The sequence below is a fragment of the Cyprinus carpio genome, chromosome A13 (genome assembly GCF_018340385.1).
Source record: "Cyprinus carpio isolate SPL01 chromosome A13, ASM1834038v1, whole genome shotgun sequence".
Lineage (NCBI taxonomy): Eukaryota > Metazoa > Chordata > Actinopteri > Cypriniformes > Cyprinidae > Cyprinus > Cyprinus carpio.
This window is the reverse complement of record NC_056584.1, coordinates 9,068,573-9,092,531: the sequence shown is the minus strand read 5'-3', so window position 1 is coordinate 9,092,531 and position 23,959 is coordinate 9,068,573. Positions and strand designations below refer to the sequence as shown.

Below are 23,959 nucleotides of genomic sequence, written 5' to 3'. Positions count from 1 at the left end.
GTATTTTGTTCTCCTTGAGAAAATATTAGAATTTTTACCAAATAAGAGTTTTAAAAAATATATAAAATAATTTTTGATAAATTATTGTATACAATTTATTGAAGTATTGCTATTAATACTATTTTAAATCTTTTTGTTTTCTTCTTTTTTTGAGTTTGCCATGAATATAGCCTTTAAAATGATTAATAAAGAAATAGACTGCTTACATTGTCATAGCTAGGATGGTTCACCAGTTCGGTGATATATTTCATTTTCTCTCTCTCTCTCTCTCTCCTCTCTCCGCTCTCCCTCTCTCTCTCTCCTGCTCTCATCTCTCTCTCTCTCTCTCTCTCTCTTACATATATCTATATATATATATATATTATATATATAGTTATCGGTGATATATATATATATATATATATATATGTTTTTCTATAGAATTTTTGTTTTCATAAGACAAGGAAGGATCATGAAACTAATTTCATGAGACTTTTGAAAACTCAATGACCAAATAGAAATTGCATTAAAATCTTTTGTTATTTATGATGTTGCTTAATTTTAAATGACCAGCTAATCATGTGTGCTCTATAGAGTGACTCATTTTAACTTTTTACTTGGCTGAAAATGACCCATCACCTTGAGTGTGTGCAGTAATATGGAAAGATGACTAGATGAACTGTTTTGATGTGTAGCATGTATGAAATTCCCTTCCAGAATAAAAATTTCCTGATAATTTTCTTAACCCTATGTCATCCAAGATGTTCATGTCTTTCTTTAGTTAAAAAGAAAAGAAGCTTTTTGAGGAAAGCATTCCAGGGTTTTTCTCCATATAGTGGACTTCAATGGAACTCGACGGGTCCAAATTGAAACCTGTTTCAATGAGGCTTCGAAGGGCTCTACACGATCCCAGCTGAGGAATAAGGGTCTCATCTAGCCAAACAATCAGTCATTTTCTAAAAAAAATTATTTATATACTTTTTAACCACAATGCTTGTCTTGCACTAACTCGACTTCACATTACCTAAAGCTGCACTGAAACTGCAATTTGGATCTTCTCACTTCTCACAATATGGAGAAAAATCATGGAATGTTTTCCTTTCGACTGAAGAAAGAAAGACATGAACATCTTGGATGACATGGGGGTGAGTAAATTATCAGGAATTTTTTTATTCTGGAAGTGAACTAATCCTTTAATAACAGAAAGACGGTAATGAGCACTCGGTCCCCTTCACTGCCATCTCCATGGTAACAGCGCAGGGCTAGAGAAATGAGTAAAAAGCACAGGAGTGATTAAAGATACAGAGTATGTCCTTCTGTTGCTGCACATGCTCTCACACATATTGGGTCCTCACCATTACAGTTCAGTTCAGAGGAAAAACAATGAGCTCTCACACACTCACCCACTTGCTAATCATGGCACATTGTGCCAAAGGGCTCTTTGTTGCAGAGCTTTTCTCTGGCAAGCACTGATATTAGTACCGTTTCTGCCTCATAATTCACACAGGACTGCAAATGCTAAATGAGCGTGTGCTAGTTTTCTTCTGTTCTACATGTAATGCTGCTGGTTGTTTTGAGGTTGTGCTTTTTTTTGCATTATAAATGATGCAAGGTTGTTAGGGTGACTCTCTTGAAGCCTCTCAAGAACACAATAGAATCATATTGGGCCTCAAAAAAACAACACATTTTTTTTGAAAAATAAGAAATTATATTTTGCATTAAAAAATAAGCAATTTTTTATTTTAATTTACATTTTTTTACTTTATGGTATGCTTTTTTAAATTATCAAAACTGCATATAGAATAAAATGCATATGTACACTACCATTCAAAAGTTTGGAATCATATATATATATTTTTTTTTGGAAAAGTATTTTTTTAATTTTCAACTTTCATGAAGCAAGGATGCATTAATTTGATGCATTAATTGCATTAATTATTATATATATTTGATTTGTCCTTACATAGAGAAAAAGAGAGTGTGTGTGTGTGTGTGTGTGTGTTATAAAAGATAGATATTTGTTATAAAACAACGTAACAATGTTAAAAGTATAAAAACTTCTTATTCCTGATTTTATATATATCCAGATTTCAGGTTTGTTTGATTTTTGTGTTTGCATGTATTCAGTCAGCCAGTCTGTTTCAATGAGCCTCTTTTTCTAGACAGTCTTACCATTTTGAACTTTCAATCTACTTTTAACTGATGTCTTCCACCAAGAAAAGAGTAAATACACCAAAGATGGAAAATGATGACCATATGTACTTGAATAGCCATTGTTAAGTGTCCTGAAGAAAGAAGGGTTTTTCAGTCATTATGTGAGTCTAACCACAATTTAGCCACCTGAAGAAGGGATGTACCAGGGAAATACAAGAGCCCAACTGATGATTTTTGAATAGCAAATGCTGATATCTAGAGAGAAGGGTTTCCTGATATAAGTAGTATATACTGTACAGTTCATTAGCAGCAAAAATTGTTCATTGATTGATCAGTATTTTATTTAATATTAACACAATCTGAAAACCAAAATTGCTTACTATCCATTGACAAAGCTGTTGAGGATCTCTTGCAGAAGAACTAGGCCTACATCTTCTGTTAATCGACCATTTAATCAGTCTGTCACTATTACAAGCCTTTCACTGCCCTTCTTCAAGTATTTTAATTTGCTTCACTTTACATTACCTTTGCTTTACACTACATTACTTTTTTTTTTTTTATATTGGAGTTGAATAAATTGGTGTCTCAGAATAGAACCAGCTGTGAAATATAGCAGCCCTCTTACATTCCAGTCACAACTGACCTATAAATATTATCACAGTAGAAAAAAAGACCCTTAAGATGCTTAAGGGTGGAATTAAGCAGCCAAGAAGTATTGAGCATAAAGGCCATTAATTAACTTAGTCATGTGGTTAAATGACAAAAAATGTATAATTTCCTTTCTGTGTAGCTGTATTTCCTTTGAAGGATTCTGAAGTTCACAGAGTTATTAAAAAGCATTCAGTTCCATGCGACTTTACTTGTTCTCTTAGTTTCTATTGAAATGAATGCTAAGCACTGTTCTAAAACTTGTTCTGCCTTTTTCTCTCTTCCACAGAATGAGAAACCGCTTGGTCATTCTGCAAGCAGGTCCAGCAACATTTCAAAGGTATGAAAATCCTTTTCCTTTTTCTCTTCTACTGAGAGTGAGAGAGTGGCTTAGCTTTCTAGGGGGTCTGCACCTGCTGTCTGCAAATACTTTCATTCTCTCCTGAATTTATTCCATCAGGATTTCTAAGCAAGACTTTTTTTTTTTAGACTGAAATATATTTATTTGCGTGATGCAAAGGAGATGGGAAGGACATTTTGTCTGACCTAGAAGCAAGAAAAAATGCAGCAGGGCTCATTTTATGCTTATGTAGACTCTTTTCCACTAGTTATTTATTTTTCAGGTCAAGGAAGCTTTGTACTTTGTCTGTTTATTATCCAATCTTGAACTCTCATGTCCATGTTTAAAGGACACCTGTTTATTTAGTTATTTAGTTTATCTGTTTATATCAATTTATCTGTCTGACATTTAATGAACACCATGTGCCATGGGCTTGAAACATATTGTATGCACTTACCCAAATGAGACATAAATGCTCGCAAGTGCTCATCTGCTGTATACTTAATGAGTTCTTGCATTAATATTCTGTTGCTGTAACAAACCTCTGTGGTAAATGGGCTGATGGTTACCCTTAAATGTCTATGCTAAAGCGTCATTAGGTAGCTAGATGCATCTGCACTTTAATGGTGCAATGGATCACAAAACTCACAATTCGATCATATTCCGAATTTTAAATCATGGATCAGATAATTTTTTGGATCAGCAAAAAATAAATTAATAAAATAAGTAGAAAATTACTGAAAGCTTACTTTAAGTACTTCTATACAACTGCAAAAACTAGCTTAACTAATAAAGTTGGTAATCAAAGATAATACAAGACACTTAATATTTAGTAATATTATCAGTTTGTGGTGGACTAACCTTTAGTCGACGAGAAGAGGATTGATCGGCCAAAATTTTATTAGTCGCTTAGAAAAAAAAATCCACAGGAAGTGGTGAGGTCACGCAGTCATTGAAGGACAGATTGTTAATGACTGTATTTTGTGGTAATACAGCACATTCAAACGCTCGCCTATCATTCATTGACCTCAAATGGCTTATCATCTGAAATATGTAAGTACTAGCAACTTTACATGGGCACTCAATCCAATGTTTACATAGAAAAATGTGCGCCATTCAAGTGTTTGTGAGTGTGGAAGCTGAACAGTAGCGCACTCACTGCATGACAGATGGATCTTAAAATACGCCATCATTTTGGTCATATAGATAGGAGTAATACATCTTTTGAATCTGTATAGCCTTTACGTTTATTTGTGTGCACTCACAATAGCAACAAAACATTGCGCTTTTGTAAAATAATGAAAGCAAACAGGATTCGCTTTCTGCCGTCTCGTCCTCTGTGAACTTGACAGAGAAACTCTGCGTATTCTTGCCTTACAGAAATGTAAAATATATCTATAGAGAGTGAAATGTCTACTTTCAAATGAAACAATTCAAATCTGAAAAAACGAATATTCTCAGATGATGTCATCCGTATGAAACATGCATGCAGGCTCATCAATACTTCTGCTGGTGCGATGTGGCAAGCTTTATGCATGTACTTTTGAGATTATTAGGCTATGTAGGCAATTAAAGGCTCATTAGCATGATTGAAATGGTTTATTAATAAACGTGCGATTAGTCGACTAATGCTTAATATGAATGACTACTAGTCGATCAGAAAAATCTTTAGTTGAGGGCAGCCCTAATTAACATTGAACTAAATTGAGCTGAATAATGTTGTATTTTTACTTTACAGCTGAAACTTTATTTGTTTCATAATTAGACGCTTTTTATAAAATGCATTGATGAATGTAATCGAGCTTCAATAGCTTTGTATATTCACATAGTGTATTTATGTATGTTTTGGCCTTGATGTAAATGCTCTTCCTTTTTGTTGATTTATTTCTTTTTATATGAAATAAAACCCCCTTTGAACTTGGATTCCAACTAACTATTGGACTATTCCAAGCAAACAGATTTGTTCTCACCCTATTCAAATAACTCCTAACCAACATTCATATTGATTTGACTATTTAAAGACACATAGCACTATGTTAGCCATTGAGTTCATGTTGGGATCAGGTCTGTCAGGCACTTTCACTTTAACATGGATCTCTTCCTCTTAGTGGAGATTTGCTGCACTTCTGCGTAACATTGAGCCTCTTAACAGATAAACTCTTTACATGAATTAATAGATGTCAGGGTCACCTGCTCTGAGAAACGCTTCACCGGTTTAGTTCAAGACATTCAGCTATTGAAGACTTTGGGTTCATGTTAGAGCCTTGAGCACTTTAAGGCTGTTTTCACATTTGGTTTGAATGTGTGGTCTAGTTTGAGTCCTTATTTTGCACACTGTAAATATGGTAGATAACATAATGCCATCTGCAAACAGTGGCAGAGTTCAAATGATGCTTACCTTAGATCACCTTTTGAAGTTTATATGAGGTTAGATGGAGTTTGTACAGAACTTTTATAATTTAAAAGTTTTATAATTTAAAAATTAAGAAAAACAAATGACTTTTTTCCCTCATAATTTAGAGCTTTAGTGCTTTTAGGAGTCTAAAGTTTGTCTTCATTTATTGTCAGAGCCTCATGTACTGTAGCACGTTCAACTGACTGTTTGCATGCACCAGGGAGCATCAGGATGATCGTTGTTCATCCCCAGCCGAAAGAAACGTCTCAACATTCCAGAGCTCATTTGTCTCAGACAGGATAAATAACATGAGAGGTCCCATTACAGTTGTTATCAGTTCAGTGTCCGACACGCACTCCTGCTGCATGACGAGGTTTTGACTGCTGAGAAACCCTAAGGGTCCTAATAGAGGTCCATGGGGTGTTCCTGTCAGCTCTGTCATTTCAGCCTCACATTAAGCAATCAAACAAAACAACACACTCAACTGATCCATGTCAGTGTTGTTATTACCCAGAAACCTCCTGGTGGGGCTCATATCTGCACCTTTAAAGGAATAGTTAAATCAAGGGGGAAAAAAATATTTTTATATATATATTTTTTTCTTTTTTGTCCATATAATGAAAACCAGTGTAGTTCATGTCCAATTATGCAACATTGGCTTAATCTGTTGCCTGACCAATAGCAGATGGGGACTGTGTGACTTGCAGATCAATTGTACTCAGTTAAAGTATGGTCTTAAAGAGGAAAATCAAAAGTATGATCTTGAAGAGGGTAGACTGTCTTTGGTTCATTGGAGAACATCTGTTTTGAGCCCCTCTGCCTCATCACATCAAATGTCACATGTGATTGACAGACCTTTCATATGGCAGCATTTGCATTAATTTCCATAATCATTCAGTAGACGCCTCAAATTGTGCAAATGATAATGTACAAACAATTAGCTGCGGAGTTAATATGCTTCCATAAAATTGGTTCAGGTTGAACAGTCTGTTTAAATGCTTTTGTATTTAGTGCTGCCTTTCATTCTGTTTCTGTATACAACTTCTTCCTACTTTCCTTTTGATTGCTTTTTAGACTCAGTCCAAAAGATCACACGCCAGTCAAATCCACCTCATTATGAAACATATATTCTTACTGACTGCGTCACACTGGGGTTTTATCACTTAAGCAATAATGCCATTAAAATAAAACCCAAAATGTGTAATAATTTATTTCCTCATACACATTAACCTGAATTAACCTTTATTGCCATTAGGTTTTCATTAGGCCTGTTTGTTAGCAAGTTACTGATATACTGTAATGTTCTAATTCACAATACATGCAGCAGTACCATGTTTTATAAATGACTTCAAGTTAGTTCACTACATTTTACACTAGCGGTTCTCGACCAGGGTGCCGGGTGATGACTTAAAACTATTTAGTTTGTGTATTAACCACAATTTTCTGGCCTTTTGCGCACTTGTGCTTGTGTTGGGTGCTGAGTGAAGGTTTTAGAGCATGTAATCTTGGCCCAAGATGCTAGGTCACTGTACTCTGTGTGTGTGTGTGATGAATGGAACCATGAAGAGAGGAGGGTCTCCCAGAATAACACCCATCACTGGGAGCAATTTAGCCCTCTGGAGGCAGATGGCACACACACAGACTATACAGTAGCTTTGTGGAGAAAGAAGGGACAGGAAGGGCTTATGAAGGCTTGCTGAGTAGATTTAGAGTCTGTTCTCTGATAACAGAACTCAAGTCACAAACATTTACTTTGAGGTTTGGCAGTCTCAGGTGATGGCTCTTTCAGAAGGACTTAAAGGTGATTCATGTTATTTTTTTTTATATATAATGTCAAAATACACTACTGTTCAAAGGTTTGAGATTATGGGATTTTTTTTTTAAGATATCTCTTATTGTCAACACGCAAGACTGCATTAATTTGATCAAAAATACAGTAAAAACACTAATATTGAGAAATATAACATTTATTTATTTTTTTTAAATGTCATTTATTCCTTTGATGGCAAAGCTGTATTTTCAGTATCATTACTCCAGTCTTCAGTGTCACATGATCCTTCAGAAATCATTCTAATATGCTGAATTGCTCAAGAAACATTTATTATTGTTATGTTGAAAACAGTTGTGCTGCTTATTATCTTTTGATTACTTGAAAGTTCAAAAGCATGTATTTGAAATAGAAACGTTTATTAAACTTTTTTTTTTTTGTCTTTACTGTCAGTTTTGATAATTTGAATGTATCTTTCCTGAAAAAAATTGTCTTCAAAAAAATTTTTTTTTGATTGCTATTGTATTTTCTCAGTTCACTGTGCAGTGACTTTTACAAATTCATAGTAAGCTATTCGTATGTAAACATTGTGCATGGCTGGTGCTATCAAAACATTGCTCATTGCTTATTTGTTTTGTGCATCCCAACCAGTCCAACGTACTAACAATGGCTCAACCAGTAGTGTGAGTTTAGGTTGGGACTGTCTATCGGTTTGATTTGAGTCTAGTGGAAGTTAGCACCATGTGTTATATGCCAATAATTTTCCCTCTAAACCGCATGCATGCACTTCTGATGTTTCTCCTGTGCTGACCACAAAAAACATTTGAAATCTCAAAATTATGTGGGAAAGAAGCTAGAGATTTCTTGAATTGCTGCCCATTCAATTTAGCTCTGATTCAACTTTACACACCCATTGAAATGAGTGACAGCAACTATTGCCGACCCTGTGTGGGCATGTCTAGAAACTCAAAGTTGAGTCCAATCTGGCAACCTCATGTGACAAAATTGCTGTCAGTGTGAACTGGGCTTTAAACCATGCTGTCAACATCTTCACTAGAACCACATACAGTGACAGCTGTGTTTATAAATTTCTGTTCTGGTTTCAGAAGCACTTGTTTCACAGGTTAGAGTTAATGTCAGTGCCAGGTTCGTGATAGAGAATAAATGATTTTCTGTTATCTCTAAATAACTCCCATAGTTTGTCTGAGAGACGAACTGCTTGCCTCCACAAACAAGTTTTTCCTTTTTTTTTATTTTTTTTGAATGTGCACAAATTTACCAACAGATAAATTGAATTTACACACTGCAATGTATTAGAGGCAAATTCCATAACCACAGGATTGTTTTTCCATTACTAGCATTTTTGCTCATGTGTTGACACGTGTAAGACTCTGTGCCTCATCTCTGTCCAATTTTCAGCAGTCGGTATGTGGTTTTGTCAAGGGTTTGAATGGTTTTTGTTTACTCACACATGGCTGTGTGTGTATATCACATCTCAGAGGGAGTCTTCACAAACATGCACCCTGTCAGACTTGAATATATATACCTTATCTTGCTGACTGGGTCTGCAAGGAGCCGGAGTGACTCACAGTTAATCGTGTTTTTACTGTTGTCACAACTCGACTGCACAACACACACACAAACACTTTACACTATCGGTAAAGCATGTGAAGCACAAATCCTGAGTGTATGTGATTTAAATTACTATTAGATACTATATACATTTACCTAGTATTTATGTATATAGAATGTATAAATATGAAGTAACACCTAAGAAGTAAAATCATTTGGTAATGGGGTTACAAAATATGCATAAATAATGAATACAAAATAAAAACGTTTTGATCTCCTGAGATAGACAATCAAAATGTTTCCCCATTTGTGCAAAGTGTCATTAAATGTTTGAAAATGTTCACATCTTCAGTTCCCAAGTAACATAAACAGAAAAGTGTGTGCATAAATGTGAGTGTGAATCATATGAAGTTATGGCTGAGTCTGAATTGATGTGCTAATGTAAGGCATATTACTTCCACACTTCTCATGCCTGAAAACGCTATTATTTCCTAATAGTTTCTTGGAACAATATTCATCAAAGATGTGAATTTGTTTGACTGTGCGTGTCAGCTTGTGTGTTAGTGTGTATGTTTTTGTAGAGGGCAGTTCTGGACACTCTATCCTATATTGATCCCTGTCAGGCCCTGGGCTATAAATTCTCTGTTTGTTACAGATAGAATCGATAGGAAATTAGTCTGGGACATAAATGTTGGAATCAAATATTGTGCATGTGATCCATGCTGCTTTGATTCAAAAGCCCAGGTAATAGTGTTTGTGTGTGTGTATTTAAATTAAAATTAAAATTTGTGTGTTTAAAATTTACATTTTAAGATTAAAGTTTTTAAAATATTATATTAACTGACAGCAGTGATGTGTCTTCTTTCTGAGATGTGTTTTCATAATTGGTCATAACTGGTCTTGCATACAGTAAATTTGACCATACACCACATATACCATTCAAACATTTGGGGTCTGCAAGATTTTTAAAAAATGTTTTTAAAGTCACTCATGCTTAACAAGACTGCATTTATTTGAGAACCCCCCCCCCCTCCACTCCATCCCCCAGAAATAACTGTTTTCCAATATAAAATATTAAAAAACACAAACCATTACTTCAGAGTCACACGATCCTTCAGAAATCACTCTAACCCAATCTTTAGCGTCACATGATCTTTCAGTACATTATTTTTGTATAAAACCATGATATATTTTTTAGGATTCTTTAATGAGTAGACAGCATTTATTTGAAATAGAAATCTTTGTAACATTATAAATACCTTTACTGTCACCTTTGATCAACTGAATGCATACTTTCTAAATAAAAGTATTGATTTATTTTTTTAAAAATTCCCACCAACTCACAACACTAACTTTGAGTCTAACTGACTCAAAACTTTTGAACAGTCCTGTATAGTCACATATATAAAAAGATGTGCTGAGTGTCGTGACAATGGCTAAGTGGCTGTAATGCATTTAATTCATGTAGAACCCAAAACAATAAGCTACATTTATGTAAATCATTTTGATGCCTTGCAAGGACTGGGATTTCCATCAAGAAATACTCATTCAGTTAATGTTTCTAATTTGCTGCTATGGTCTCTGTTTTGCATACAGGCTGGAAGTCCGACCTCTGTGAACGCACCCTGCAGTTTCCACAGGACTTCAGTGACACCCTCGAACCAGGATATATGCAGGTAGGTTTGCCCCACCTCAAGCCTGAAGCCTCTGTGTGCTCCTCCAGTATGGTCATGTCCTGAAAGAGAGCAAAAGATCCAGAGAGAGCCAGAACTGTCGAAACATCAATGGGCCAACACTGCCATCCATCTTGATTCTGGCATTTTGTTTTCCAACCTTCCTCTCGGTTCCTCCCACCTGTCTTTTGTAATCTTTCTCCATTTGTTCTCTAATGCATGTTGCATGTCTCTTTATGTCTGTTTTCTCTCTTCCCATCTCTCTTTCTGTACCTGTCTTTCTGTCCCATTCCTCTCCTTTACTCTCATATACAGTTCTAATGACCTCGCTCAGGACCTGGGCTCACAAAGGCCCTTACAGGCCACTGTAGTGCTGTTGAACTCTAATGGTAAAAGTTCAGTGTCTCAGGGTGTCACCATGACCACGCTCTGCCTGGACTCCCCCACCAAACCCAAAAATAGGACCTTGTTTGGCACAGAATGGCTCTCCCTACTCAAACCGTCAGTCAAATTGAAACCAGACGGAGGCAGTCTCAAGTTCTCAAAGTCACTGAATGACGTGGGAGAAAAGATGGACAGCCTATGCAACGGTCTTCACTTTATAGACCGCACGTGTTCGGATGGGGAGCTGGGAGCGGAGAAGGAAGAACTCCTGCAAGACGGCCACATCAAAGCCCTCAATGTTAAAGCCAACTCTCATCCTCCGTTTGCTTTCCAGCCTCCATCCTTCCTTAACAACTATAAATACATCTCTAACCCAGGGCCTGAGCACTGCCTGGCTCCCCCTGCTCCTCCCCAGTCAGACCTTCAAAGAAGCTCCAACTTCCTGCGCCTCATCTTCCCGTTCACCCGTTCGTCCACTGCAGGAAGTCTGCAGGCATCTGAAATGGGAAGCTACGCTTCAAGGCTCCACATCGCCAAGTCATCCAGCACCATGCTGGACGTCAGTGAGTCTTGCTGTATGGAGGAGATGGGAGATGACGAGGTGTTCGAGGAGGTCTCGTCCCGCTGGAAGCTGAAGGGCTTGCGGGCTCCTCTTTGCTCCCTTGAGGAGGACAGCGACCTGGATCAATGCCGCTCTCCACTGTCAGAGAAAAACGTGCCACTGTCACCCTTCTCCCTATCGGGGGACTGCTGCAGGTTGGTGGGACTTACTCACTCCTGCTCACCCATGGGCTCCACCTCTAGAGTGATTCATCCTCATAGTCCCACCACAGCACACACCTGGATATTCATTTCCTATCAGTCCCTGTTTATCCTTCCTGTTAGAGGCCTGCTAGTGCGGCAATGGTTTCTAGTTCTCTTCTAATGGTGGTTGATAATGAGGTTCGTATATGAGTGGAGTTATGAATGTTAAAGATCCACGGTGTGGAAGAGAAAGTGTTCAACCTTCTGTGTGGGATGTGATGCGTATTGTATTGCAGCACTGTCATGGACAGTCCAAGCAGATTTCCTTGGAGAGATCCAGTCGATACTTGAGGTAGCTTCTAAGTTTTAACGTGCCACTTGAGCTGAGGTGCAACAGCGATCTGTCACAACACATTAAAGAGCAACAAAGTGGTATTTATTGTTTGAATTTCTTAAAAAAAAAAAGATGAAATTAGAAAGCTGAGACTTTGTTTCATACCAAAAGTAACCTCCTCTGTCTTGTCTGTCAGCACGTTGTCAGTGTCCTTTTTGCTTCGCGATGTATTTTTCACTGCGTGAGAACATGATGTGTGGCTTGAGAATGCAATGGCTTGTCGGACATAATATGTGTAGTATGAATGTAATCCAGGGGGACAGCTAAAAAATTGTGTTCTATATAATGTGAATATGTGTAGTATGAATGTAATCCAGATGTACTCGTCATGTTGTCATTGTCATGTGACCTACCAGCATCAGTTGTGTCACTTCACTGCCATTCACAAATTATCTCATGTGGCCTCGTGGGGTGATAAAGTGTCCTTTGGATGCACAATTCAGAATCTTGCTGGAAGTAGTAATCCATCTGGGTACTTTTTGCCTACTGTAGTATGAATACAATGAATTCAGAGATACTATTCTTTTTTTTCTTCTTTTTTTCATACTGTTTTTTGCCAACTGTATAGTAGGGAAGCATTCATATTCGGATGCAGCTTATGTTTGTTTGGAAAGTGACTACATCCAACAAGCTTTTTGAGAAGATCTGCTTATCTGTAAGCTAAAGTCAGTGCTTAACACTAACACTTTACCTGAGCTTCACTAGATTTCTGTTTTGTTATTTGTTTATGTCTTAAGGGTGAGAGGAGGTTTCTTCCCACATGTATTGCCACTCTCACGCAGTGCTGTGAAAATACATGTGCTCTTAAAATAGCTGACATTTAGAGATCAGCCAGCAAGACTTATTGGTTTAAACCAGAGCTGAAAAACCGAGGCTTGGAGATCTGTCACAAAGCATGCTCAGGTGTCTTGAGGTGTGACCCATGGCAAGGACACATTTCTATGTGGGGGGACCATTAGATGTACTGGTCCATTTAATGTTTTAACTGCATCTGAATATTTAGTTTATGAGGGATCTATTCATGGAATACTATAGGAATTATTCATATGTTTCTGTCTGCTCATTATTATGTGCTCAGTCACATCCGCAGTTATATTTAAAAGAGAACATTCTCAAGCAACAGTGAAAACTTATTAAACGTATTAAGACCTTTAAATTCCAGTAGGTCTGGATGATAATCAGAGATTAACTATGCTACCTGTGCTAATTGGTATGTTTTATTTGTTAATGTCTTAAGTTAATTTAGAAATCTAATACAATTCATCATTTGTACCCAAAATTTTCAATGAAGCAATGATGCGCCATTTTTTCATGTATTTAAATTTTTGTGAAAATACATGAATGGTGCATATAAATTAAAAAAAGTGCTATAAAGAGTGAATGCTTGTCTAATAAAACCAAAATTATGATATCTGCCAGTGGATTTACTTTAATACAGTGCTATAAAGAGTGAATGCTTGTCTAATGAAATCATCTGACTGTTCTAGAACAGCAGTTGTGAAACCTTGTGGAAAGGCTGGATAGAAAGTCTTAAATGTGGCAGTTGGATTGAGTGTTTCTATTTTAATTTAATATAATGTAGCATTATGTGATTGTCTTAATGTATTCTGATTAAAATAGAAAGGAAGTGAGAGAAGGAAATTAATCTTGCCTTTGTCAAGAAAAATATGAGTGATCATAAACAAAAAGAGTCCATTAAAGCGATGTCCCATAAAGCTCTCATGGACGTTATTACACACTCTGCTCAGACGGGCTGTAAAGCCATGTGTAAGATGATGGAGATGTGACAGGCTTTGTTTTTCTCTTTCTCTGTGTTGTTTCTTGCTCTGATCTTGTAGAGCCCTGACTGGATCATGCGTGTCTGAAAATAGTCATTATCCTGGTCATTCAGTCTGAAAAGCCTCCTCTGGACACTGACACGGAAGCAATCTTCCCTCTCATTTGTGCCCCGGCAGCTAGTTAACATTTAAAGGGCCTATATCGTGGAGAATATGATTGGTACATCCATTACAGTGGCTAAACCATGTGCTGTGACCATAATGCCATTTGTCATATGATGTTGTTCTGCCAGTAAGTATAAACATCAAGGATTACATTTATGGTTGTCTAACTATAGTTTTTTCCTCGTACTATTCCTCTGGAAAGTGCTGCTGTTTGAAATGCTTGGAATCTTTAATGAAGTCACAGTCAAATCTCTTGTCTCTGAAGACTTTAAATTTTACACATTTGGCAGATGGTTTTATTTCGAGCGACTTGCAGCATTCAAAGTGTGCATTTTATCATATTATGTTTCCTGGGAATCAACCCATGACAGTTACACTGCACTTTGAGTTCTGCAAGCACAGAAATGCAGTTCCCCTTTGTATTTGTTTCAAATCCACCAGCAGCCATGTTAATGAATAATGCAACAATTATTTTGAAAACAGAAAAATGTGCATTATATACTCAATAATTTGCATTCTGTAAAAGATTATTTATTTTCCACAGTTTTGTTTGTGTCTAATTGCATCTTATTGGCTGCTGTCATAAAAAATGTATTAGTGTTAATTCAGGTGAAATTTTTCTTTACAATTAATTTTTTTTATTTATCTATCCATCTTTTCTCCAAACCACTTGACCTATATAGGGGATGCAGGAACCTGTTTTGTTTTCAATTTATCCATCCATATTTTCTCCAAACCGGTTGTCCTACAGTATGTTTTGTTTTTGAGTTATTATATTAATATTATATTTGGCCTTGGCCATTAAAAGTCAGTTGATCTCTATTTTGAAATAATGTCTCTCCCAGATTACCAGTCATGTGTGGTGTTCTCTGAAGATGTGACCTCATCTGTGATTCACTTTGAACCGCCGCTTGCTTCAGCGGAACAATGGCGCTGACATCTTCATAATATGAATGTTGACATTTGTCACACAGTTGTTTGTACGTGTTGCTTTCCCAGATGACCTCTAAGCTCATAAAACACTGGCTGAGTCAGAAATTAAATTCATATGCATAAATACCCACGAGTGGTAGAGAGAGAAGTGAAGAAAAAATGCAACTCAGATCTTAAAAACATCTCATTTGTTTCTTAGCAATGAGATTACATGGAAAATAAATTGAGCCTTCATCTTAGAGCCTGCTCTGTCTCTGTCTCTGTCTCTTATCTCCCTCTGGACACTCTTCACAAATCCAGCCAGCCTTCCACTAACAAACAGCTTTTCCGTTTCCTCCCGCTTGTGTGATTTAAAGTTTAACGCTTCTGTAGGTTCTGTTGATGTTTCTGCACTGAAATACTTTCCAAGAAACTGCATGTTTCTGTCCCAACTATTGGCTTGTTTTAGCCTGTTTATGTTTATAGTGTCCACTTTATTTTCTATTTTTTTTTTTTTTTTTTTTTAAATCATGGCTTATTCAAAACTTGAAAAACCTTACAGCAAATATTAAGAATCAGTTGTGGTTACAGCTGCATTATGAGATGAACAGTATTATAGGATTGCAGTAATATAAGTGTGTGGTTGTTCGTGTTGCTTTGCAGTGGTTTTAGGAGGATGACCGAGTGTTTCTCCCTTTCTCTCTCTCTCTGTAAATAAACGTTAGGATTTGTCACTGTGAGGGGGATGATGAGAGTCTGCTGATAACACCCTGTCACTGCACTGGGAGTTTGCGGTTTGTCCATCAGGCCTGCCTGCAGCAGTGGATCAAGAGTTCAGACACACGCTGCTGCGAGCTCTGCAAGTACGACTTCATCATGGAGACCAAGCTCAAGCCACTTCGTAAGGTAACGTTACAAACATGTACACACATTCAGATGGAAAAATGTTGAGGTTTACCTGCTCATACTGCACATCTTTAAAAACCACACAAGAAAAAGCCTTCAGTAAAGTGTTAAAACCTGCCCTTATAAAACAGACATTTATGACTGTGAATTCATATTGGATTGAAATATAGTGTATATATATATATATAGTGTATATAAACCTTTCAAGACATGTCTAGCATGGATGAGATACAAGTCAGTAAGCTTTTAATAAAAAAAAAATTAAAAAATAGGCATGTATATATTAAATAGTGTGTGTGTGTGTGTGTGTGTGTGTGTATATATATATATATATATATATATATATATATATATATATATATATATATATATATATATATATATATATATATATATATATATATATATATATATATGCTATATATATATATTTATATATATATAACTCTTTTTTAATTAACTTATTATATGACCTTAATAAGTTATGTTTCATCTTAAAATACTCTTTCGGTTTTGACACTAAAGTTCAGTTTGTAGCAGATTTGTCTCAAGGCTGGAAATCTTGAAGAATACTATTAAATTCCTATTGCAAAAATGAACAGCTGTTGATGTTTGGCAACCGTAAACAGGAACTGTATTAGGATACTTGATGGAAGAATTGTTTATTCTGGTTATTATTAAAAAGTTAATAATAGAATATTAGAATATTATTAATCATATTACTGTTTAGTAACGGCACTCATGGGAATGTATAATGACGTTATAAGCCACAAGAGGCTGTGAGTGACATTCATTTTACCACAGGTGAGGGTTTTTAAGGGCACTGTCCTTCATGTTATTTTATATGCAGATACAATAGTTGATCAGTGTAGATGGGGAGCAACCTGTCCTTTTGAGATCATTCAAAACAAGTTAGTCCATAAAGCCTGCAGGAGGTTTTGATAATTAATTGTTATAATGAATAATTTTTGAGTGACATAAAGATGAAAGTCCAGCCACTTCAGTGTTTAGTCTTTGTCCACTGCTTCCTCTTTTAATTAAATTTCTGTTACTGTGTGTCTCAAATGGGGTTTAAAATAGGGCATATCTAGGACAGCCTTTATGTCACCAAAGAGACTGTGCTTGAGCAGACTTCCTCAGAGAGAGAGAGAGAGAAATTTCCAGGTGTCTGCAAGATACTTCAGATGAACTGAGATGCAAAACCGGTCGGTGTGACATGACAGACTGACTGTTAACAAGTACACTCTGCTGGTTGGATTCATTCGCAGTTTGTGTTTTATCACTGGCTGTAAATTGATAATTGAGTAATTGTTCTGTTGAATAGGTTATGAATTTGATTGTGTTGCCAGGTGTAACTCGTGTTAACAAATGAGCACAGCATGTCAACGTCAGCATCCTTCCAAAAAAAGAGTGCAGATCAAATCTCATCTAAAATTAAATTTGAATGACACCCATAGACACTGAAGGGGAACAAAAAATTCGGATTAGTATTTGACTGATGTGGGTTTTTTTTTTTCAATTGGTGATTGTTAAATAACTACATTTGTCCTCCCTTAATCCTCAAAACACCATGTACATGTAAAGTGTTCCTCGTGTCCCATTTAGTTTTCCCTGGGTTTGTGCATCAGGTGAAGTGTTTTCTTTTTGTCTCAGAACATATTATTGAGCCGCCATCTGATAAATTATTCAAAACCAAAATAGCTGAGGTTTCATGTCTACAGAAATAAGGAATGTTGAACATTTCAGCTATTTTCTGTTTTGAAAGTTTTGACTTTAAAGGCATGTCCTTTGTCAACATGCTGTCTGTTCTTTTAAAAGTGTCTCTCTCTTATGTTTTGTATCATTTTTTTTTTGAGAGAGATTGTATGTCTTTGTGTAGACAGAGAAAAATGGTAATATAATCTATTCATCCAACTGACAGGATTATATAATAATTTTTCATTGACTTCCATTGAATTTTTCGTTACTAGGCCAAAAGTATATGTACACCCGTACACCACACCCATATGGGCTTCAGCATTTCATTTCCAAACCATAGGCATTCCGAGAGTTTTTCCCTCCCTTTGCTATTATAATAGATTGCAGTCTTCTGGTAAGATATTCTGCTGGATTTTGGAACATGTGTGCAATTGTTTATTCACATTTAGATGCAAGAGTATCAGGGAGGCTCACAGTCGGTGGTGTTCAGGTCTGAGTTTGTGTAGGCCAAATGGCCAATCAAGTTCTTCCACATCAGACTCAGTAAAAGAGTAAACCACGGGTGCCATTTTGACAGACACTGAGCTTTTTGGTACATCCTAATCTGCTGAAAATGTTTATCTAAAAATAATGAATGCTAATCTTTTTGATTTTATACAACTATTAGCATATATGTTGCTGAAATAGTCAAATAGTCAACCCTCATGATGTTCCAAATCTGTATGACTTTCATTCTTTTGTAGAACATAGTAATAGTTTTTCTTTTTTTTTTCTCTCCATACAATGAAAATTAAATGAAAGTTAATGGTCACCGTAATTGTGTTTACCAATGTTCTTCAAAATATCTTTAAAGAAAAAAAGTTGTTTGTCTAAGAAAACTGAATACAGTAATGAGGGATAGTTCAAGAATTTTTTTTCCTAATTCATTCACCCTCTCTTTATTCTAAACCTGTATGACTTACTTTTTTTCCCGTAGAACATAGAGGGTTTTTTTCTTTTTCTGTAGAACATAGGTTATTTTCCCATAAAATAAAAGTCAATGGTCACCAAAACTGTTTAGTTACCAACATTCTTCAACCTATCTTCATAGAAGAAAGAAAGTTGGGTTTGAAATGACATAAGGGTGAATAAATGATGACAGGATATTCATTTTTGGTTGAACTATGCATTTAAACAGGCTTTTAATCAGGCAGTATGGCTTTTTTATTGGATTAAATGTGTACATAGTGTAAATAAACACAGATTAATGGATTATTCTTTGTCAATATAATGTTATTCTGGGAAAAAAGGTAGCTTGATGTGAATTCTGAGTCATAGCTCGATAGAGAGACCTGTACTGAACGGCTAAAAGAGATTAGACACATGAAATATTTACTAAGCAGAAAGGCCAGGTCACCGATTTTGTTTGTACTGCACTCTGAAGTATGTTGACTATTATATTGATTGTAGTCATCAAAGTCTTTTACAACAACAATTAACGATCAGATATGTTGGGAATAATTTCTGTATGTCTTTCTAATATCTGTGTGTGCAGTGGGAGAAGCTTCAGATGACCGCCAGCGAGAGGAGGAAGATCATGTGCTCGGTCACTTTTCACGTCATCGCCATCACATGTGTCGTCTGGTCCCTCTACGTCCTCATTGACCGCACAGCAGAGGAGATCAAACAAGGTTAGCCCTGCCCTTTCCTTCCCTTTCCTTCCCCAGCCAGTTCAGCACTACCTCCAGCTCTTCCTCATCCAGCACCGGCTGCCTGCTTCCCTCCAGCCCCATCCCCCTCCGTACCATCCAGCAATCCTCACATTCCCCCTGGATTTTAATGTTGCTTATGGAACGATCACATTCCTCTGACTGACAGCTGTTTGTTGTACTCAGCGATGCATATCTTGATGTATTCATTACCTCCACACAGATGGATTCTTTCTGGAACTTTTCTTTGGAGATATAGGTAAATGAATATGGGTGTCTCATTTTAAGATGTGAGAGTTGGAACGTTCATAGTCTCATCTTCAGACGACATGCTCAGTCCGACCACAGTTCTTTCACAGATACATATTACACACACAACTGGAAAGCTATAATTTAATTGGCTGACATTACGCAACTTCTGATGTGTACTTCCCCACTGTATAGAACTGCAAAGAGCAACACATTAAATGTGTTAATAATGTTAAAAATTATGGGTATTGTACAGATCTACTGAAGTTTAAAGTAGCTAAATTACTTATTGTATGTCATTGTTCAAATAACATGGGTCACAAGACAATGTCAAGATGGCAGATGTATTATGTTAGGATATAATTTTTATACTATACATCAGCACCATCAAGCACACTTCTTTGGTATATACTCTGAAAATAAAGTGCATTTGGGCATGAAATAATATGCACTTAGTAGCAGGTTAACTAGATTTCTGATTTTCTGTGTTCGTCCTTTGTGATACAGTCTCAGATTTAATGACTCCTAAAGGCCCAGACACACCAGAATGACTTCAAGGAACTTGTGGCAATAAAACACCCGACTGTGGTGTCTTCTCGCATCTCCTTATCTAGACCAAAAAGTTGCGCTTGAGCACAATGCAGAAACTAGAGCCAACTCGTACATACATGTGCGTCTGCATGAGAGGAAATAACTCTCTATACCAGCAGATGGCATTGGTCATTATTCGCCACTCAAAAAGGGAAACCAGAAACGCTAGAACTGCGTTATATAAAGTCTTTTTTAACTTTGTTGTTTGCTTGATTTAGTCACTTTGTTTTTCTTCTCGTGCACTGGTTCACCAAGCTGAACTGTCAATTAAAGTGATCTCTCTTACCAGTGGGCTATTCTGCTGTTTTTAACAACCTGCTAATGGGGGTCAGACTAGGAAAACACAGCAAAAGCTATGCTGACAGACTTTCATTGACAGCCCAACATTTGTGTGTAACATCCTTAGCAGCAGCTAGTCGCTTTACATGTCAGTCAGATGGTCTTGTCCTGTCTAAAGGTGTGGTCACATTAGCAATGTTTCACAGGTAAAGAAGGTCCATTGGCTATTGTCAATAATATAGTGATTTATAAAGGCACTGCTTTCTCACTTCTAAACCAGTCAGCTCTATATTGGTCAACAAAGTGAAAAGCATGTTAAAAATTCAACAAAACTGAATTCATTTCCTCTTAGGCACATTTTTCACCCCATACATCCCTTGCACAAAATTCTTAATCATACCAACTCCTATTGAGATGACTGCCTTTCGCCGTTTGTACAAAGGTAAATATAACAGCATACCAAGTTAGTGGTTCTTAGCCAGAATAAAGGCTGTTCACACCATGAAAGATAATTGTAACAATAACAATATTACCATCCACATCTGTTTACTATAAGAGTGTGCTGCAGTTTTGTCATCTGCGACTTTAAATGATCAAGCTCAGTGTTTTTAATGTTCATCAGCTGGAAAAAAAATAATTCTGAAAGTAATGGAGCAGTGTTGTCAACACAATTTCGACAAAGGGGACCCTTTGGGAAAAAACACAATTAGGCTAATTTTGGGCTAGTTTTGAATAGCAGTTGGCTGGTTTTGCTTCACAGACCTGGCAACCCTGGACGTCACAATATATATTCAAATGATTGTTACAACTTTATCGTCCTTGGTGTAAATGGGTCTTAAACTATGCGGTACTAGTACGCTAATGGTAGAGTTGATTTTACTCACAGATCATCTCTCAAACTCCATCTAATCGATACCATTAGGGAGCTGTGGAGCACAGAGAACCGGATATGTTTCGGAGAATATGACAGCAATGGATTTTATTTAAAGGATTTGAGCTGGGGTGCAAGTGTGTGTGTGCTTGAGTAAAACACACTGTTCCTTTTACCGCACTCTAGATGAGTTTTAACACTGACCTCTACCCGTAAGCTGATGGGCGTCTGACAGCAGGCACTTTACTGATTTGCTCCTAACATTAAGGGCCCATTCACACTGACCTCATTGTACAAGAACAGTAGCTTTGAAGGAGATCTTTGATCACTGTTACCATGGTTACACCATTGACTTTTCTTCATCTTACATGGTAAGGCTTGAGCGGAGTCAGAGGCCTGTCAAGCGCAATGCATGTACACATACCTGAATGTCTTCATGTGTCCATTCCTCATATCTCACCATTCATAAGCATCAGATCGTTCCAGCAGCTTATATCTTACATCTTAAGATATGGTTTCCACCCTGCTGCACCCCTGCACACCCCCCCACCCCCACCCCTTCAGTGGCTTCATCTTTTGCCAATAGTTAAATAGTAACAAACTCTTTTTAACCATGCAGCGGGGAGAATACCAGGTAAACGCTTTTACATTTACCATTCTTTCCTCCTAACTCTTTCTCCTAACTGTAATGAATTTTTTGAAGGTCCCTCTCTTCCTCCCCTGGCTGCATCAGCTGTCTCTAGCATGACTGTTGCAACGTGAATAAAGGCAATAATGCTTCACAGCCAGAACGCGCTCTGAATGCAGTGTGCCCAGCTGCCCCTTATTGTTGATTGTGAATGTGCTGGACAAAGGCAATTTCAGGCTTGATGGCCACTTATCATAGCCTGACTTTTTTCTTAAATCTATGCTCTGGATATATTCAGGCTCAAAAGATTAAAGAGAAAGCAACTGTGAAGGTGACGTGTGGAACAAAGAGGCAAGCGCTGCATTTTAAATATTTATGGACTGTGGCGTGTTTTTATCGAAATCACAACTGACATAAATCTGTATCGAACTGCTCTCCTGACCGGTCCTTTGTATATAATTAGGTTGATTGTAATAAGATTGTATATAATTAGGTTGATTGTAATAAGCAAGATATTGATTGAAAAGGCCACTTCTTCCTTTGTATATAATTAGGTTGATTGTAATAAGCAAGATATTGATTGAAAAGGCCACTTCTATCATAAGAAAGATTTTAAAAAGAGTATAAAATAGGCTTGCAAAAGACTGTCCTGTATGTGCAGCACTAACCTCATTCTCTGCCCTGTGCCTTTGATAATGATGTCAGGTGGACTAAAGCTGCACCCCGGCCTGACTTACGGAGCCTCCGAAAGCAGTAGAGTATTCCATGTCCAAGGCCTTGTGCTTGAACAGACAGTAGCATTTAGAGACATAGCACATGGCAATTCCCTCACTCTTGATCTTTTCTGACATTTCAAAATGCTCTGTTCCAAATAGAAAAGCATCTGTAAGCAATGCAAAGGTTGGCTGAATTTATTTCCAATGAAGATGGACAGAGACACACCTGAAATTTCTTTGCTGCTGGCCTCGCTTTCTCAGCCGTTTCAAATGATTTTAGTCAAATGGTCAAGGGTGAAAATGCTGTATTTGCATTCTGAAGCATAGCCCTGTGTCCATTACTGACTCTTTAGAAGCTTGCGTGGGATATCAGGACTCCAGTCGCCTGTCTTTGCATCCCTGCTCCTGTGTTGTGCTTGATGTATATTTTAGATCTTGTTGTATTTCAGAATCACTTTGTATGCATATAGAGTTTATGTAATATTGCTGCAAGGCAGTGTATTACTGCAGTCTTGCTTTAGGATTACTGCATATGGGTCAATGACATATGAGGCATTTTTAAAGTTTTTTTGAAGTCATATAAAACCAGCATGAATACAAAGAGCCCATTTCTAAGAACTTCTAAGAATTTTGTACTTTTATTTACTATGAACATTTGGTTTGTCATTGACCCCTATATTTGATCCTGGATTGTAAATAGATGCTCCTGTTACAATGGGAAATAAGAACTTCTAATGTGTGTGATACTTACAGCGATGTACTTTCTCCTTTTCGTTTATCATACAGGGATACTGGAATGGCCTTTTTGGACCAAACTGGTGGTGGTGGCCATAGGCTTCACTGGCGGACTGGTGTTCATGTACGTGCAATGCAAGGTCTACATGCAGTTGTGGAGGAGACTCAAGGCCTACAACAGAGTAATATATGTGCAGAACCGCCCAGAGACCTGTAAAAAGAACGTTTTTGATAAGCCTTCACTTCTGGAGCCAAACTTGGATTATGTATTTTAACTCAGTGGTCATACCCGCATCACTTTGCATACTTTGCATGTCTCCGTAATTCCCAACACACCTGATTCAGGTCACCTGCCAGAGGCACTCGGGCCGGCGCAGTCGGACACAAACTCTTCCCAGTACACAGAGACAGAGGACTACAGTATGGAGATCTTGCACGTGTAATCGCTTGGTCCACATATACCCCAACTCTAGAGGACCGGCTGGGGCGTCGCATGCTCCGGGACAAATGGCGATGCCACACAGCACTGAGCACGAGGACTGTCTGAGACTGAGACTCGTTTTGTTGTTTAGATGTTATTTTTTCTTTGTTCGTTTGTCCAAACTGTTCCTGTGAGTTGTTGACTGTAAAAATGTCGCACAAAAATTTAAATCAACCTACCGACATCTAACTACTGCCATTGTACTGCTGTC

General features: G+C 37.2%; 1 protein-coding gene and 1 long non-coding RNA gene across 2 annotated transcripts in view; both read left to right on the top strand.

Moving 5' to 3' along the window:
* The window catches only part of LOC109100971, a 78,509-nt gene extending 54,967 nt beyond the window's left edge, over positions 1-23,542 (top strand). The window contains exons 2-8 of the mRNA XM_042768301.1: positions 3,071-3,121; positions 10,453-10,532; positions 10,845-11,669; positions 15,632-15,812; positions 19,045-19,180; positions 21,808-21,822; positions 23,319-23,542. Of these exons, the coding sequence (XP_042624235.1) occupies positions 3,071-3,121; positions 10,453-10,532; positions 10,845-11,669; positions 15,632-15,812; positions 19,045-19,180; positions 21,808-21,822; positions 23,319-23,542 (1,512 nt within the window). The remainder of the gene's footprint in view (positions 1-3,070; positions 3,122-10,452; positions 10,533-10,844; positions 11,670-15,631; positions 15,813-19,044; positions 19,181-21,807; positions 21,823-23,318) is intronic.
* LOC122147195 lies at positions 13,462-15,156 on the top strand. The gene is made up of 2 exons (XR_006161474.1): positions 13,462-14,744; positions 14,840-15,156. It is a non-coding gene; the product is annotated as an uncharacterized LOC122147195 (long non-coding RNA).
* Positions 23,543-23,959: the final 417 nt, after the last annotated feature.